Below are 15,926 nucleotides of genomic sequence, written 5' to 3'. Positions count from 1 at the left end.
AAGTTTAAGTCAAGACTTTGATAACATTAATGAGGCCACACCAACAGATACATGTGTATTTCACTATCACAAACATCAACATTTGCATTAGTAATTAACATGATAAGAGGAGTTAGGTAGAAGTAAAAGTATATAAATTTGATAATATTTTGTGGAAAAGCTTCTCAGACGTTTCATTGATGCAAAGTGTTTGTAGGTGATTGATAGATTGTAAACTTAGCCAATAAAGTTGGCAATATCTTATATATGTTGACCACTTTTTTTATAAGTTGGCCATGTAATGCATATGTAGAAAACATGTTTCACAAATTGGACATGTATTGGATGGCCTAGAGAACATTGTGAGGTAATTCTTGAATTAGATAGTATATGCAGAGGCAATATATGTATTTCTTTTGGTTGAACAAAAGTTTTTTTTTTTTTTTTATAAAACATTTGTATAATTTTCTAAAAATGTGTATATCAAAAATTATAATAAGTGGTTGTGAGAATCTACATTTCCAAGCAAAACAATCTTATGATTACAAATATATGCAAGCATTGCTTAATAGAGACATATTGTGTTAAAATATTGAATGGACTAAAACATTTATTGTTGTGACAAAATATTCTTCAAAATGTAGATTATGTTGTCTTCTCCTTTCATTGTCTTGGTGGATAGAGAAAAACGTCACTATACAATTTGCTTCTTGCCTTTATTTATATAAATAATGAAGTTGCAATTGCAATTGCATCTTTAGGAATTATAATCATTCTACTAAATAGTGGACAAAGATCACATTTTATCTCCAAAATTTCTATTGACAATAATTAGAAATCAATATACAATTTTATCCATACAAGTAATATTGCTAAGATCATTTGTGGGACAAAGCACATTGTTTAGGACAAAGCACTTGCATAACATTACTACTATGCCAAAGTTATGGATTGCAATTTGCAAAACCTTATACAAATCCTTGACAAAATCTTTGGCAAAAAGATAGTTGCATTTGGTGGAAATATCTATCAATTCCCTCTAGTTGTACCTCAAAGCATGTGGACTTCTATTGTCTCAACTTCTTTGAAGCTATTGGTATTTTGGCCTATAATCTGCTTCCTAAAGTTAAGTAAAAATATATGACTTAAGTCAAATCCTACTTCTTGACTCTTTGTAGAGAATATCATGTACATTGGTAATGGTATGGAATTTGCAATTGATCATGATTACATTGACAACCATAAAATTTTGACAACTACAAACATTGATATTAAACATGTTAACACAATCATTGTCAATCACATCCCTTTGCACCAACACATGTTTTTGTTTGTAGATATTGTTACAAGTAAAGATGAACAAGATATGATATATAGAATATAATTTCTTGACACCCTTATCTTACCAAGTATGACCAAGTCTTGTTGCTCATATTCTTAGAAGTGCTCATGCAAATAAGAATATAAACATTTTACAAATTATGACTATATTGCAAGGAAATAGATTCTCTTTCACACTTATACAACACTTATACAATGTCAAATCTTAGTTCAATTGGCATTTACAATGACAATCAATAAAGCATAAGGGCAAACTATAAAACACAATTGGTGTGCACCTTCATGAACTTGTCATCACCCATGGTCACCTTTATATCACTCTTTCTTAAAAGACACATGTTAGAAATGTATTTGTTTGCTGTGCAAATGGAAAATCTACAACCAATGTTTTGTATTGTGAAATGCTTCAATAGCAATAAATGATTCTAACAATCTTTTAGCTTGATAAGTGGATTTTTTCTATTGTAAATACACATAATCTACATTTCTTTATCTGTAGATGTACCTACTGATACAAGATTCCACAACTACACTTTAATAAACTACATAATTGAAATTTGAACCAAGCTTTTTCAGTGCGAATGAGAACATACATCATCAACAAGACTTGGTCACTGGAACAAACTCTCCAAGAAATGATCTTCTCACAAGTCATTAATCAACACTGTGAACAAAGGATGATGGAGGGTGGGGAATGTGCAGCAAAGCCAAAAACGCGGGCCCCGCAAGAATTCTCGATTTCACGATGCACTAGATGTCCTCACTCACCGACACCGACCTAACTTCATATACAGATCGCCGAAACGGGGTCAGTAGATTTAATGAAGGGTAGTATGCTATGAACAAGAAGGGTCAATAGTCAACCAGGAGTGTCAAGCGGTGAGCAACCTCCTCTTGAGCCACTTCATCATGGTGCTGAACGCAACCTCCGCCGCCTCGTCGTCTTCCAGAGATTTAGGCCTGTGCGCAAATCCATGGCCCCGTCCAGGATACACAACGACCTCAGCATCATCGAGCAGGGCGACGATATCCTCACACCCTTGTACCGGCGAACTGGGATCGAGGTCTCCAGTGATCATCATGAGGGAAGATTTGATGTTCCGGATTTGCTCTGGTTGCAAATTGATCCGTGTGCCGTAGAACGACACTGCTGCTGAGAATGGATTGGGAACCTCTTCTTCAGTCGTAATGGAGCCGTATCTGGCGATGGTTTGGATGGCCAGCCCTCCGCCGATGCAAAACCCTACGATAGCACACTTGGGTTTGCTGTTTGGATCGATGGCATGACCTTGTTCATCGACGGCGGCTTTCAGCCACCGAGACGCCGCATCAATGTCCTTGGCGATGTTGGTATGGCTGCTGCGCCATGCCTCGAAATCTCCGCTGGCCTGTGAAACGCCTTCCTTCCATGAATTTCCGCGGAAGAGATCAAGAACTAACACGCTGCCAGCATCACAACAAAAATGTGTCAAAAAGTACAGATCATGTCATATTTTGGGCAGATTGTCGGGAATCGAGAGGGTTAAGCGTGGAAATAAAATGGAGAAAGGTGTGCGAGTCGTACTTGTAACCAAAGCAGCCTAACTGGTTAGCAATATCTCGTGTAGCGCTGCTTTCCCAACCAAAAATATCCGGCAACAGGAGAATTCCAGCACCATTATTATTCTTGAGTGCCTGGATATAGAAGCCCGACACTTCGCCTTCGTCACCGATCTGGACGTCGAAACCATTCACGAGCTCACAAATGTCTACGTCCTCTGCTGCGTCCATTTCTTCTGTTTCCTCGGCTTGAGCGTGGACTAGAACCTGTCGTGCTGAGCGCCAGTGCTCATGCGGTGCAATTCCAAGGAAGCAATGCAGTTCAGAGACTGATAGCGAACATACTGAAGGATGCACAAACGGCACACATTTGTTACAAGCACCTAGGCCAAGACAGGTTGACACCACGAATGCGATGATGTAAGACAATCGGTTACCGCAAACGACTTCATTCACAGTACAAAAATACAACTAACTAAAAAAAATGTAACCAAATTTAAACGTATTATGATAGTCACACTCATGTACACTGAAATCCCACCAAATTTTAAGCACAACAAAATCTACAACAGTCAAATTCTAAGCGAATCATTTCAGCCCATACCTGTCGGAAGTGAATCGACCTCCACAAAGAACCTCAAGATGATACAAATGTGAAGAACTATCGAGAAACGTAAATTGATCACGAAGATTACCAAGAGGCGGCTTTCGAGGTGCAGCACAGAACTGCGCCGAAACGGGTCCACTCCTCTGCTTCCAGACTGCTCCAATCACGGTACACTGGACATGCGCGCGAGCAAGAAGCGACTGCGGAGGCACTAAGGCAATATTGGCAGTGCGAGTGGCAGCACCAGCAGCAGATATGGCCATCGCCATGGCCACAGACGCTTCCGAACCGACCCAGCTGACAGCAGCGGCACCCAGCTATGGCGATGGCGGAGCTCCTCCCGTTGCAAATCTCGGGCACTGCGAAATCCCGACCCTGGAGGACAGTTCCACATGGAACTGTCGACTGGGACCTCTTAGATATTCTCGGGAACACGGCTCGCAAGCCAATTCCGCTGCTGACTCTGCCCATGTGTTCGGCAGGACTGGATAGCGAAAGTGAAAACGTGGCGTTCAGGCAGTGGCTGAAGTGACTTGGCTTCGAAGAGTTTGTGGATCTTCAATTAGCCAGCCAGTGTCACCGAGAACACAACAATCTCTGCATTTTACTCTTTCAATCAGCGCTATTACTACTTGGATCTGGGGCATTCTTTTTGGGGATGATATACCTTTATTTTTATTATATATAATCACATGTATTGGCAGTGCACGTTTAATATACATGGATTGATGTATTGCACTTTAGATACTTGAAAACACATACACACATGCATCTGTCTTTGTCAAAATAAAAAAAATACATGATGTGTACAACTATAACAATCAAATCATAAGAACAGAATTTACTTGACCCTTGACATAAACCTCTGTTGAAATGGACTCGTGTTTCTAAACATTGTCAGGAAGTCAAATTCTAGGGCATTAAATTGAGTAAGGTATTTTAAGTATATAAATATATAAAATATTGTTATTTGCCATAGCAATTTGTTAGAGTGATCAAATGGCACAAGGTCAGAGCAACAAGCGGGAAGATAAGAGCAACATTGACTGTGCTGCCACAAAATGTGAAAGGCACCTCTTGAATACATACCAAGGAAGTAGAGTATTTAAGGATTGGAGAAATATCATGGTGGACAGTCAAGAATTAGCAGAATGAGTGTAGTATTATTGGGTGTAGAACCTTGGGATAGAGTAGTATTGGACTGGAGGTCATGTAATTCCAAATTTTGGTAATAAATTAGCTCATTTACAGATCAGCATGTGGTGTTGGTTGCAGTTGTCACAAAGTTTTGTCTTATGCTTGCTTGGAGACCCTAAAGCTTGAGTAACAAATATTTTATAATTTTTTCATGATTATTTTTTCCTAATCATGTAGTTTATATTTTTACTTATTATTGTTATATTGAGAACAGTCATAATCATAATGGTATATACAAATCGTAGAAGAGAAAATGCCCCTACAAGAATAGAAGACATAGAAAAATAGATTTATTTATTTATTTATTTATTTGTTTATTTATCTTCTTCTTCTGTTGAAGCATGTTGCAAGTATAATTGTGATGAATGAGATAATTTTTTTTGTAGACAAATTTGTTGATTGTCATCAAATTAGATTTCAAATATTTGTACTGTCATTGGATACATGATATCAAAAGAACAGAAGTCTCTTGATTTCACAAATGTGTTCTACTCAGAATAGTTCTAATGATGTAGCACAATTCATTTGTTGTTATATAAAAAATATGCTAAATTTAGGGATTGTATGTTAGTAGACTAGACATTAAAATTTAATATTCTTTTACATATCTTGAATGTTGAAATGGAAATCATGGTTGCACGAGATTTTAATAGTTACATTGTTGGTCTTGTTTTTCATGCATCTCTTTGCTTGACAATGGCGAGAGAATACAGCAATAATTTATATGATTTAGAAACATTGTCATTGTGTGTGGAAAAATAAGCTTGACTTTTTTTCATTATCTGCATGGTCCTCATCTAAGTTTCGAGTAGATCTCAAATGTTTACATGCAATTCTTGTTCTTTTATGATTCAGAGTTGATTAAACAACAACATCCAACGCTCTTCCAAAGCAACATATTATAATGATATAAATTATTACTAAATACAGAAAAATAAAAAAACCCACTATGTTTTATTTATCAATTCATTGTTAAGTTTATATATATATATATATATATATATATATATGTATCAAGGTTAATTTGTGTGCTACATTAAGAAGTCTTCAAAGTTTTTAAAAAATAAAAAGATATGAAATAAAAACCTTATAAGTATCATTGTGCTATGTGTTATCTTGTTGATCTACACCACAGGGGCTCAAACGTAGAATTAAACTCAGAGAAGAACAATTATCTCGAATCCCCAAAGCTTCATGAAAAAAGCTTTAGAAGTATTTCCATCACTAAAGAGTACACCTTAGTATTGCACTTCCTCAGAGAATCTGTTTGAATTTGAGATGATGTACACTCTTCACACCATGTCTCTCTCTCTCTCTCTATATATGTTATATGTATTTTTTTCCTTTTAGCATTGATTACTAGAAACATGAGTGGAAAATAAATATATGTTTATTTCTAACAAAAAAAAGGACACGAGAATGTTAGTGCCGGCGTGTGTGTGTTACAATTCCTCGAACCCTAAAAAATCGTTCCAAATTAAGGAACATCGAATGTAACCCACAAGAAGGAAACGGAGAATTTAGTGCGCGAGAATAGGGGAAGGCCCAATTCCCTCATTTAGGGATGCCTTCGTCTAATTCACGGCATACGGTAGGAGCCAGGGTTTAGGGTTTAAGGGTGCTCTTGGAAACATCTCCTCCCCGAAGAAGATTAGCCACTGCGACCTCTGCGACCATGACCCCTTGAGTGTAGGCACTTGTGGAAGCGCTCTACAGGCGCGCGTGGTTTTGTAGTTTTGTTACGTTATAGTGAAGATGGACCCATCTTTTCTCTTCGCCGGTGTTCGCTTGAATACGAAGAAGTTCGCTGCGGACGTTAATCGATTTCGGGTGAGTGTGCTCGTGGGTCATTAGGAATTCGCGATTATTAGATTGCAGCGTCGAGCATGAGATTCCTGGAATTGGTTGCAGAAATTAGGTTTACCTAGTTTTGGGCATGCTCGTGCTATGGTGGTTAGACGTTAGTTTCACGACGACGTGCAATCTGTGCGGAGCCTGAGGTGTGGGTCGCATCATGATATTTGGAGTGGAATGAGTTTGTGGGAGTTCTACAGTTTTGATTGGTGTTAAAAAGCTGTCAAGGCTTTTGGGTAGTGATTCCTGTCATAACTGGAGAAACTATTAATTGTACTTGTGGAAGAAATATTGGAATTGGGTGGAAAATTCCTAGTCCAGCATATGCATCGCGCAATCGCCTTCCTTCTTGTGGTATTCTAAGGTTTATTGAGCGAGTTTCATACTTTATGGGTGTTTGCCGCAGCCGAAGAAAGACGATATTAGCGTAAAGGATTCAGAGGTCGCGGTGTCGGCAGCAGTTTCTCAGAGTGGTGTTGAAAGCAACACTCAAAGCAAGAAGAGGAAGAGAAAAAATAAAGAGAACGGTATGTTTAGGGGCTTAATTTGATACTTGCACCGTGTAGAAAATGGATAGAATACTATCTAGAGATCGGTGAATATTGTGTTCGCATTAGCGGCTGATTTTGTTGAGATGATCATTGAGTATCGGACGATGTATTCGAACATAGGTGACTTAGGTTTATTCGTAAACAGTATGGGAACTTCCTGTAGACGCCTGAAGCCGGATATGCTGAGCCTGATTCCTTCTCCCTGATGCAAATTTGTGGATTTTTTTTGTACTTGTACAGAATCAGAAACCACTTTTAATCTGTTTAAGCGCAGAAAATCTCAAACTGTTGAGACTTCTGAAGTTGACCAGGATGATCAAGAACCAGAACCTGCGCAGGGAGCATTGCCGGAAGCAGAGGTAAACACTGCACCTATTGTGCCAATTTAAGGAACTACTGCCTATTGCTGATAGAATTTACATTCCACATCATGTGTGCGTAGGTTCTACTGGCTAGTATAGTTCGCTCTCTTTTTTGTTGTCGATTTGATACTTGCGGTGATTTGATCTGTTGTTGTGCCTATTTAGGAATCATTTATTAGGACTCAGAATCTTTTCACTCTTTAGTGAACTTATTTTAACTGCACTGTGTTTCCAACTTCGCATTTCTCAAAAGCTTACCTGCCGATCACATTTCAGGTCGTTGGATTGTCTAGGAAGAAATATCAGATTCATGTATCTGGTCGAGACGTTCCAGCTCCACTTGTTGCATTTGAGCAGCTGCGGACGCAGTACCGATGTAGAAAGTACCTAATGAAGAACATTAAAGAAGCTGGATACACTGAACCAACACCTATTCAGCGCCAAGCTATCACTACCTTGCTAGCAGTACGTTCTCTAGCTTCCATTTCGGTTTGTTCTGCTCTTGTAAATCTGTAGCGTGATGCAAGCCCTACTAATATATCTTGGTTTATTTATTTATTTAAGATTGCATTGCTTGAGGTGGCAAGCTACTTGCTCATGCATGTATCAAATTTCTCGTTTTACATGTTCTCGGCGTTACCTGTGAACAATTAATCTTTTAGTGGCTGCCTTGTGTTGAGGTGTTGCTGCAGCTCGAGCCGTGTTTTTCATAATGATGGTGTGTTGTGTATTTCTTGTGTATGTCACTTCGACTTGCAGGAACGGGAGTGCTTTGCCTGTGCACCCACAGGCTCAGGAAAAACATTGGCTTTCTCGCTCCCAATTCTAATGAAGTTAAGGGTAAGAATACCTGTTTCATTAACTCTTATTTTACAGTTGACTTGTTTCCAGTGAACAGCATGTGTAGCACTTCAAATCGTATGTAGTTGTAAACTGCTTAAAGCTCATGTAGTGTACTTTTTGATGATGTATCCTTTTCAGGTACCTAGCAAAGAGGGATTACGTGCACTTGTGTTATGTCCTACTAGAGAGCTTGCTTTGCAGACAACAAGAGAGCTTAAAAAACTCACTGTTGGAACCAAATTCCGAGTTAGGGTCATGACCAAGGCATTGGCCTTGTGCAATGATTTTTCTAATTTGCCTTGTGATATTCTTGTCTCCACTCCTTTAAGGTTGGATGCCCTTTTGAAGGGATCAAAAATTGATTTGAGCAAGTAAGACTTCCATGTCTCTCCAAGACGTATAGTAGTTTTCATCTGTTAACATCTACGCAGCTTGCATTTGACTGCTTGTGGTTTTTAGACGTCTCTGTACTGGCTTGGTTACTAGTTCTTAACAACCGTATGATTTGTTTAATGCAGGGTGGAATTTTTGGTATTGGATGAATCAGATAAACTGTTTGAGATGGGGTTCGTCGAACAAATCGATTCTGTGGTAGCAGCCTGTACGAACCCAAAGATCGTACGTACCCTTTTCAGTGCTACCTTACCAGACACAGTGGAAGAGCTTGCTCGCTCTATCATGCATGATGCTATTCGCATCACAATTGGAGAGAGGTATGAACATTTGGAGCAATTCAAATTGGTATGTTTGCTTGTTAGTTTTTAAATGAAAGTTTCTTTGCTTTCGTAGGTAGCTTCATGTAAGTAGTCTGACGCCGCTGTTGTTTCAAAATAGTACAAATAATTTTATCCTTGTCGGAATGCTTGGCAAAATATTCATTTGTGTCAGTTGTTCAATTCCTACTGTGAAGCGCAAAGATGCATGTGTTTATCTCTTGTATATCGATTATTCAGGAACTCTGCTTCACAGACAGTCCGTCAAAGGTTAGTCTTTGTTGGAAGCGAGGAAGGAAAGATATTGGCTTTACGCCAGATATTCAATGAGGTATTGTTCTCCCCGTTTGCGTATGGTTGTGACGTTCAACTGCTACCATTTTGGAATGTTTTGATCAAATTTTTAGTGCGTCGATTACTGTTGGTGCTTGTGTCGTTGCCATAAATTCATATGCTCGTGAAGGTTTTCTGACGCTACAATTTAATTTACAGAGTTTGCGGCCCCCAGTTTTGATTTTTGTTAAAAGTAAGGAGCGAGCAGCAGAGCTCCATAAACAGTTGGCTTTTGATAATCTCAGCATTGATAGTATTCATGCTGATCGCACTCAAGCTCAGGTTTGCTTTTCTTACTGCTATTAGTTAATTTCTTTTCGTTTGCAGATTCAATATAGTCAATAGTTTTCATGGCTTTGAGAGTTTGTAAATTAAGAACTTCTTGATTGAGTTCCTAGATGTGAATCTCCAGAGTAGCTTGATGGTCTGTTTGGCTAGTTATGCTTTGTTTCATGATGTGGCGGTTCTTGAATTTAATACGTTTTTTGAAATGCCTGTATTAATGTGTGCGATGTCAAATACAGAGAGATGCTGCAGTTGAGAGATTTCGAGAGGGGAAGACTTGGGTGCTTATTGCTACAGATCTGATGGGGAGAGGGATGGACTTTAAGGGTCTGAACTGTGTCATAAACTACGACTTCCCGCCTTCAATTTCATCATATATTCATCGTGTTGGTAAGTGAAGTTCTATGATGTTTGAGATTTGAAATACTCACGCACACAGACGCACATGTTGCACGGATTCTAATCTATAGCTCTAAGCTTAGATACTTGTGATCTATTGTATATAGTATTAAGTTGGTTTGTTAGATACACACTCAGCATGGATTTTTTATAATCTCTGTTTCTGTGGTTGTTCTATGCTTAAGCTCTGAACTAGTTTGAGTGCGACTTTGTAATTTGATACTGCGAGAACGGTTGCCCTTGGGTATTATATCTTATCACGCGGTGTTCAATTTCAAATTGTCAGGTCGCAGCGGAAGAGCAGGAAGGGCAGGAGAGGCCGTAACGTTTTATACGGAGGATGATGTGCCTCTGTTACGTTCTGTTGCTTACGTTATCTTTTCTTCTGGAGGTGACGTGCCAGCATGGATGCTGAGTCTTCCCAAAGTGCAGAAGCGGAAGTTTAAACCCCGTGACTCTGAGTCGAATGAGACTACTCCAGCGACTGGAGCCGCAGATAAGAAGCAATCAAGCAAGTCGCCCTCTCAGAAGCCTATGGTAAAGTCTGAAGGCTTTAAGAAGACCAAAGAATCTACTACAAAGACAGGAAACAGGATGGAAAAGAAAAACTTCAAGGTTTCTTCGAAGAACCCGAAGATATTGAACAAGAATAAGAAGGTCAAGAAATAAGAGGATGGTCTTCACCTAATTCATAGTAGATGTGAAAACATTATTTGCAAAGCATGGCTTTCTTTGTAGGGAGGCTCAAAGCATAGAGGCTTTAGGAAGAGATAGAGCATTGGACGTCACACTGCAATGGTACAAACCTTCTTGCAAGTTCGGGATGCTGATGCAACAATGACGTAGGTACTTTCGTCCATAACCGGGATCTGAAGATAATTTTAGTTCTTCTACATTTTGCACTACTTTTGCAATTTTACGTCCACTTTAGCATTCAATTTATAGAGGTTGTTGCGCAGGAATTTTGATTATTCAACGAGGCTGGGAAGAGAGTCGGTACGGAAGGTCGTGCAAAGGTTGTAAAACAATGATGAAGCCTTATCTTGTTTAATACTTAATCTGTTGTTCCTTTGTTACGTCCTACAAGTTTCAGCTATGATTGAATTGAGTTTTGTAGTTGTATTCTAGTACTTTACTTTTTAGAAGATTGCATCCGTTAGGCGATAGTTCGTTTTCAGATTGTTTGAATCTTGTCTCTACTGAGATTACGGTTTGCATCACCCTGCTCAGAAGTGTCTTAATCTGTTCTCTTCTTTGAAGAGTTGGTCATTGTCAATTGTAGATCGCACGTAGTTCTACACAGAATGCTGTCATTGAATTCAATGTGGTGTTGAGTTGAAATGTAATAGCTTAGATATGTGTGGTCTTGGAGTTCATTGAGACATGCTGAAGCAGTTTAAACTGTCACCTGTTCCCGTTACATCCTCTAAGTAATGTGTACATGAAAGAAGAGTTTCAAAATTGATGTCGAGAGAAGTGATCACAGTAGATTATTAAGTCTATGGCTCGACAATAGCTAGGACCTGTTCAATCCTGCGCATCAGATTCACTGGAAACGTCATTTTTTTTCACTGAATGTAGAATGTAGGTCTGCATATTCTACTGTTGCTCAAGAGTGGAGAGTACATTCTGGATATATTCTCCACTTGCAGCGATGGATTTGAAATAGAAGTATTGTATCCATGCAAGATGTGGATGTGCTGGTTCCAAAGCTACAGAGGTATCCCCAGCTGATTGCACTGACCCTTGTCCTTCTCAAAAGAAATAAAAAATGAACCAATTGATGCACATTCGGGAACTCGAATACCGTATACTGTCTGGAAGAAGTTGAACCTTCTTGTGCTTAATTCTATCGCTCACAGATCAGCTGCTAGTCGTCTCTGCTAGTTCTTTTCAGAAACAGTTCAATATCAGAGAAACGAGTAGTTCTTGGAGAAGTGAAGTTCTCACTTCAGCCGATTATACGTCTGAATTCGATCTCGGTAGTTTTTTCGCACTTCCGTTCTCTGTAACCAATTTTAGGAATTACGACACCACTTCTATGAGAGAGATCTCACGTTCCCTTTCGAGTAGTGAACTTTCCTACAATTTCAACCATTTCCCACAACTGAGGCAACTTAATTTCATTTTTGCTAGTGCTGCTGCTGTAATTTCATTTGGCTATCGGGGTGTAATTTGATGATGTATGTGAAGCCTTGTCCTAGACACCTGTCGTGACTCTAGTGAAAAAAACGATAGCAAAATATCGTCTCCTGCGGGAACATGTGTTCACCTTCTCGTAAATTCTATCACTCTGCTCACCAACTTTAGTCCTGTTCGCTTGGATGTGTGCAAGAAACTCAAAAAGTAACGGGAACACAGACATTTTAAACAACTATTGAACAAACAGAGGATAGAATGCGCTCAGTTGCATAGATCAATGATGGTTGACTTACAAGTTCGTGCAGCTAAGCACCACACTCGCTGTCCAATAAAGCCCTGGCACGTCCTAACCAGTGCTTCGTGCTACAGTATACACTCCGTAAATTAGCTGTTACTAGATGGTATTGAGACGAATTTCTGTTTTAAATTGTCATCTGCAAGACACTAAGTATATGTCTGAAGTAAGAAGCTTATTTGGCCATCTGAACTTATCCCGGTCAAAAACTGAAAGGCGTCAAATTCCTGCACACACTCGAGCTCCAGCTACGCCGATCTAATGTTTGCTGAGATTTCCAACAGGAAGTGTGAAGTAGGAGTTTTCGTGGGTTAAAAGTCCAGCAAGGCCCATGTACCACGCGATAAGGGAAGTAATCACGCCGAAGAATCCACCAGCCTGGAATTAGAAACCACTGTGGTTGAGTCGGTGGACGTGACCAAAACACAGGAGATTTAGCATCTATGAATTCAAAAGACTCGTACTGAACAAAAAAATACTTAGATGTAGTGGAGTATGTACCTTTTTTAAGCCTGCGTGGGCATGCATGAAGTCGGAGATGGTGAGTAGCGCTAAAGTGAGAGTCAAAAAGGCGAACAAGGCGCTCAAAGCTATGTTAGCTTTGAGAGTGCCCAGCCACATTATGAAAGTGTAAAGGGTCCATGCTAGAAGAAAAATCGCAACAGTATTTAGAGCATCCTTCTCGTAACCCCCCACAAAAGCTTCTTGGAATCCAAACCCGGGGATGAGTATTGTGGCGTAAGAGAGCCAGAAAGCTGCATAAGAGGAAAATGCGGTTGCACCGAAAGTGTTCCCTGCCTTAAACTCCCACATTCCTGCCAGAAGCAGTACCAGGCCACCATAAAAGAAAGCGAGACCTGTGGCGACGTTGGGGGGTGTTGCCACCGAGGTACCAAAGAGGGCTGCATTGTGGCACGACAATACGAAGGTCGTCAACGCAATTGCAAAAAGACCCAACGGTGCGGGGTTTGCGACACGATCCATATGCAAGGGCGGGGGAATGTGGCTGACGTCATGGTCGTAGTGTCCGTTCTCCGCCATTGCTGCAATTCATCACAACCACATTTAAATCTCACAAACGTTGATAAAACCTTTCAATACTATGCATAATTTCTCTCGCAGTTTCTTATCCTTAACAGTTACAGAAAGTCTTCGAGCTCTATTCTGTCGATTACTTCCTGCGACACGCGCAGCAGTACTCTACAATCTCAGTAATTGACACTCTCCGCCCATGTTGCATATACGCAGTTTCTACCAGATTCTGTCTCGAAGTGCCCAGAAGTACGTTCAATCTAAATCTCTCACCTCCAAAGGTTGTGTTTCTTCACATAGAAATGCTTTCTGATGGTAGTCATGCACAGGCAAACATGATCGTCAGCGAGATCTATCCAAAGTTCTACAATCCAAGCTCATGTACCGAGTACAATTTCTTCCTCAAGGGAACGGGTTTCTCGTGTTGTGCGATGTGATTACAAGGCTAAATTGTAACTAACCGTTGGTAAAGGTATTCGCACCGTGCGTAGTCACTGCACTGGTTTTGAACCAGATACCAAACTAATCATCTGCACTCATAGACCCAAACCTCTGACACAACATGGAGTTGCGACAGCTGATCGAGCTTGAAAAAACACCCCTCAACAAAAGCCATTGTCAAGAGCGTGCCGATTCCATGACATTATGTAAGCCATGAGCTTCTTGTCACAGTCGAACTGTAGCCTCGCAAAATCCCTGTGAACCATCCAAGGTGGATATGGGCTGAAGAAAACAAGGCTTCCCTGAAGCATGCGGGTCATGCGAATGGTGATCCCCCTTCATCTATTCAGTGAAAGACATGACGCAGCAGATCTTCCCACACGCTGAACACGATGAATGGTGACACGAGTGCAACCAAATCCGGCGACCCAGCTTCATATATTTCCTGCAATTTGAGCACTGAGTAACAATATCAACAAACTGAGAAACAGATAATGTTGAGAGACTGTTAAACACGAATCTCCATGTTGTGACTGGACTACCGGTTTCCTTGTTTCATTCTACCGTGCTTCATGTGGGTGTGCAAAAGCAGCGGGTGGAGAGTGACGATGCTCTCACAAACAAAGAGCAATTGTTTAAGATTTTCTCGAATGAGAAATCTTCACAGAATTCTGTAAAAACAGCACCTACATGTGGAATTTAGAATGGAGGCACATCTCCAGGTTTGAGGAAAAGAAGTTACGCGGCGATCCGATCCGACAAATGTAGTTTGGTTTTCGCGTGATGAGAATCCGACGTGGAGTGGCATGTTAGATTGGTGACGCACATGATTCTCCGCCTCACGAAGCTCCGTGGACACCACCCATCACTGCACTTTCTAGTCACTACGGAAAAAAAAAAAATGGTCACTGCTTCCACTGAGAGTTGAATTCAGGACCTCCCGCTAACTCAGCGGGTGCTCTAGCCAACTGAGCTAATGAAGCTGAAGTTACATGGGAATCGATCCCGGAATCGCTCCATCCGGGAGTGACCACCCTTAGAATCGCTCCGATCCTGAGTTACCCCTATACTCAAAAGAGAGTTAAAAGGCCTCCGAGCTATTGAAAATCTTCGACCACACTGCATAAACTTAAATTTACAAAATGAACCTAGCCAAGAAACTTCTTTTAAGACAAATCCTAAAACAAAGTCTCTACAACTACACTAATGTACATATTAAAAATCCACAATATTGTTCATCACATCAACAACATTTAAAAAATAATGAACAGAAAAACAAGTATACAATCGCGCCCACATATATCTTGGTGTAACTATGCGAGCGACGAGGGTGTAGACATCGAACCAAGGTCTGTACTCTTTTGTGTGTTTGGATGTGGGATTTGAGTTTGTTTTTTAACATGGATACACCACAAGTTTCACACGCAACATAATAGTGTGCAACCTTGATATGTGCTTTTAACTGAGAGAAGCTATTGAAAATTTCTCCATAACTTGGTTCCAAGCACATTACTTGAGTGATTGGCAAAGAATTTGCATAAATTGCTCAAACAAGCAATCTGAACATTTCAATATAAAGTTCACAAACAAAAGACATTTACTACAAACACATCCTAATAAAGCTGAGTTAGGTATTTTGCAATTTTGAGAACTTATCATGCACAATCTCAATATGCGTCTACAGCATAGATAAATATTTGAACACTTTTCTACACCCTAGTTCAAAACAAGTTAAGTGAGCATTATCCTCCACTTTGGTTTCTTGAAGTATATTTAAATCCTACTTCTTATGAAGCCTTAGATGCCTCTGAAAGTTTGGATTCATATTAAAAGAGAGATTGCATCCATTCCATGTACAAAACAACAAGTTGTCTTTATGGGTGAGTAAATGACAATTAAGAAGTTTCAAGAGGATGCAAATCTCTCGAATTAATCCGACCAAAGGTGCCTTGGAATTTGGATGGAATTTAGTAGACCTTTGGATCTTTTTGCATAGCACCTTTCTAAATTCAT

The 15,926-nt window shown here is 39.9% G+C and overlaps 3 protein-coding genes across 10 annotated transcripts; 1 reads left to right on the top strand and 2 right to left on the bottom strand.

Moving 5' to 3' along the window:
- Nucleotides 1–1,947: 1,947 nt before the first annotated feature.
- LOC112287592 (uncharacterized) lies at nucleotides 1,948–3,775 on the bottom strand. 3 transcript variants are annotated; one of them, XM_024530732.3, is made up of 3 exons: nucleotides 3,555–3,775; nucleotides 2,885–3,242; nucleotides 1,948–2,763 (listed from the first exon to the last, which is right to left on the bottom strand). In XM_024530732.3, the coding sequence occupies exons 1-3, from the start codon at nucleotides 3,733–3,735 to the stop codon at nucleotides 2,193–2,195; spliced, it is 1,110 nt and encodes a 369-aa protein (XP_024386500.1). In that variant the 5' UTR covers nucleotides 3,736–3,775; the 3' UTR covers nucleotides 1,948–2,192. The 3 variants fall into 3 exon arrangements, with proteins under 3 accessions (XP_024386500.1, XP_024386501.1, XP_024386502.1); XM_024530733.3 differs by having other exon boundaries at nucleotides 2,885–3,203; XM_024530734.3 differs by having other exon boundaries at nucleotides 2,885–3,134.
- Nucleotides 3,776–6,179: 2,404 nt separating this feature from the next.
- Nucleotides 6,180–11,079, top strand: LOC112287591 (DEAD-box ATP-dependent RNA helicase 57). Of its 3 annotated transcripts, none has more exons than XR_016505244.1 (12): nucleotides 6,180–6,493; nucleotides 6,924–7,044; nucleotides 7,309–7,427; nucleotides 7,707–7,895; nucleotides 8,190–8,270; nucleotides 8,412–8,644; nucleotides 8,792–8,986; nucleotides 9,227–9,317; nucleotides 9,479–9,601; nucleotides 9,844–9,994; nucleotides 10,290–10,849; nucleotides 10,963–11,079. XR_016505244.1 is itself a non-coding variant. In XM_024530731.3 (11 exons), exons 1-11 carry the CDS (start codon nucleotides 6,419–6,421, stop codon nucleotides 10,670–10,672), a joined length of 1,761 nt encoding a protein of 586 aa, XP_024386499.1. In that variant the 5' UTR covers nucleotides 6,261–6,418; the 3' UTR covers nucleotides 10,673–11,079. The 3 variants fall into 3 exon arrangements, 1 of the variants encoding a protein (XP_024386499.1); XR_016505245.1 differs by having other exon boundaries at nucleotides 6,261–6,493; nucleotides 10,290–10,845; XM_024530731.3 differs by having other exon boundaries at nucleotides 6,261–6,493; nucleotides 10,290–11,079.
- A 1,315-nt stretch (nucleotides 11,080–12,394) lies between these two features.
- Nucleotides 12,395–14,759, bottom strand: LOC112287593 (accumulation of dyads protein 2). 4 transcript variants are annotated; one of them, XM_024530736.3, is made up of 4 exons: nucleotides 13,934–14,758; nucleotides 13,746–13,781; nucleotides 12,942–13,483; nucleotides 12,395–12,818 (listed from the first exon to the last, which is right to left on the bottom strand). In XM_024530736.3, exons 3-4 carry the CDS (start codon nucleotides 13,479–13,481, stop codon nucleotides 12,699–12,701), a joined length of 660 nt encoding a protein of 219 aa, XP_024386504.1. In that variant the 5' UTR covers nucleotides 13,482–13,483; nucleotides 13,746–13,781; nucleotides 13,934–14,758; the 3' UTR covers nucleotides 12,395–12,698. The 4 variants fall into 4 exon arrangements, with proteins under 4 accessions (XP_024386504.1, XP_024386506.1, XP_024386505.1 ...); XM_024530738.3 differs by having other exon boundaries at nucleotides 13,955–14,758; XM_024530737.3 differs by lacking the exon at nucleotides 13,746–13,781 and having other exon boundaries at nucleotides 13,934–14,759.
- Between the last annotated feature and the right edge of the window lie 1,167 nt (nucleotides 14,760–15,926).

The sequence above is a fragment of the Physcomitrium patens genome, chromosome 10 (genome assembly GCF_059467195.1).
Source record: "Physcomitrium patens ecotype Gransden chromosome 10, ASM5946719v1, whole genome shotgun sequence".
Taxonomy (NCBI): Eukaryota; Viridiplantae; Streptophyta; class Bryopsida; order Funariales; family Funariaceae; genus Physcomitrium; species Physcomitrium patens.
This window is presented reverse-complemented; position numbering and strand designations above follow the sequence as displayed.

What these genes read in the sequence shown, in the direction of transcription:
- LOC112287591 (XM_024530731.3), top strand. Translation starts at nt 6,419, where the DNA reads ATGGACCCATCTTTTCTCTTCGCCGGTGTTCGCTTGAATACGAAGAAG. An exon ending in CGCATCACAATTGGAGAGAG is followed by an intron (nt 8,987 to 9,226) that starts GTATGAACATTT and finishes TCGATTATTCAG; the next exon opens with GAACTCTGCTTCACAGACAG. An exon ending in TACGCCAGATATTCAATGAG is followed by an intron (nt 9,318 to 9,478) that starts GTATTGTTCTCC and finishes TTTAATTTACAG; the next exon opens with AGTTTGCGGCCCCCAGTTTT.
- LOC112287592 (XM_024530732.3), bottom strand. Translation starts at nt 3,735, where the DNA reads ATGGCGATGGCCATATCTGCTGCTGGTGCTGCCACTCGCACTGCCAAT. An exon ending in ACCTCGAAAGCCGCCTCTTG is followed by an intron (nt 3,243 to 3,554) that starts GTAATCTTCGTG and finishes GTCTTGGCCTAG; the next exon opens with GTGCTTGTAACAAATGTGTG. An exon ending in TTAGGCTGCTTTGGTTACAA is followed by an intron (nt 2,764 to 2,884) that starts GTACGACTCGCA and finishes TGATGCTGGCAG; the next exon opens with CGTGTTAGTTCTTGATCTCT.
- LOC112287593 (XM_024530737.3), bottom strand. Translation starts at nt 13,481, where the DNA reads ATGGCGGAGAACGGACACTACGACCATGACGTCAGCCACATTCCCCCG. An exon ending in CCCACGCAGGCTTAAAAAAG is followed by an intron (nt 12,819 to 12,941) that starts GTACATACTCCA and finishes TTCTAATTCCAG; the next exon opens with GCTGGTGGATTCTTCGGCGT.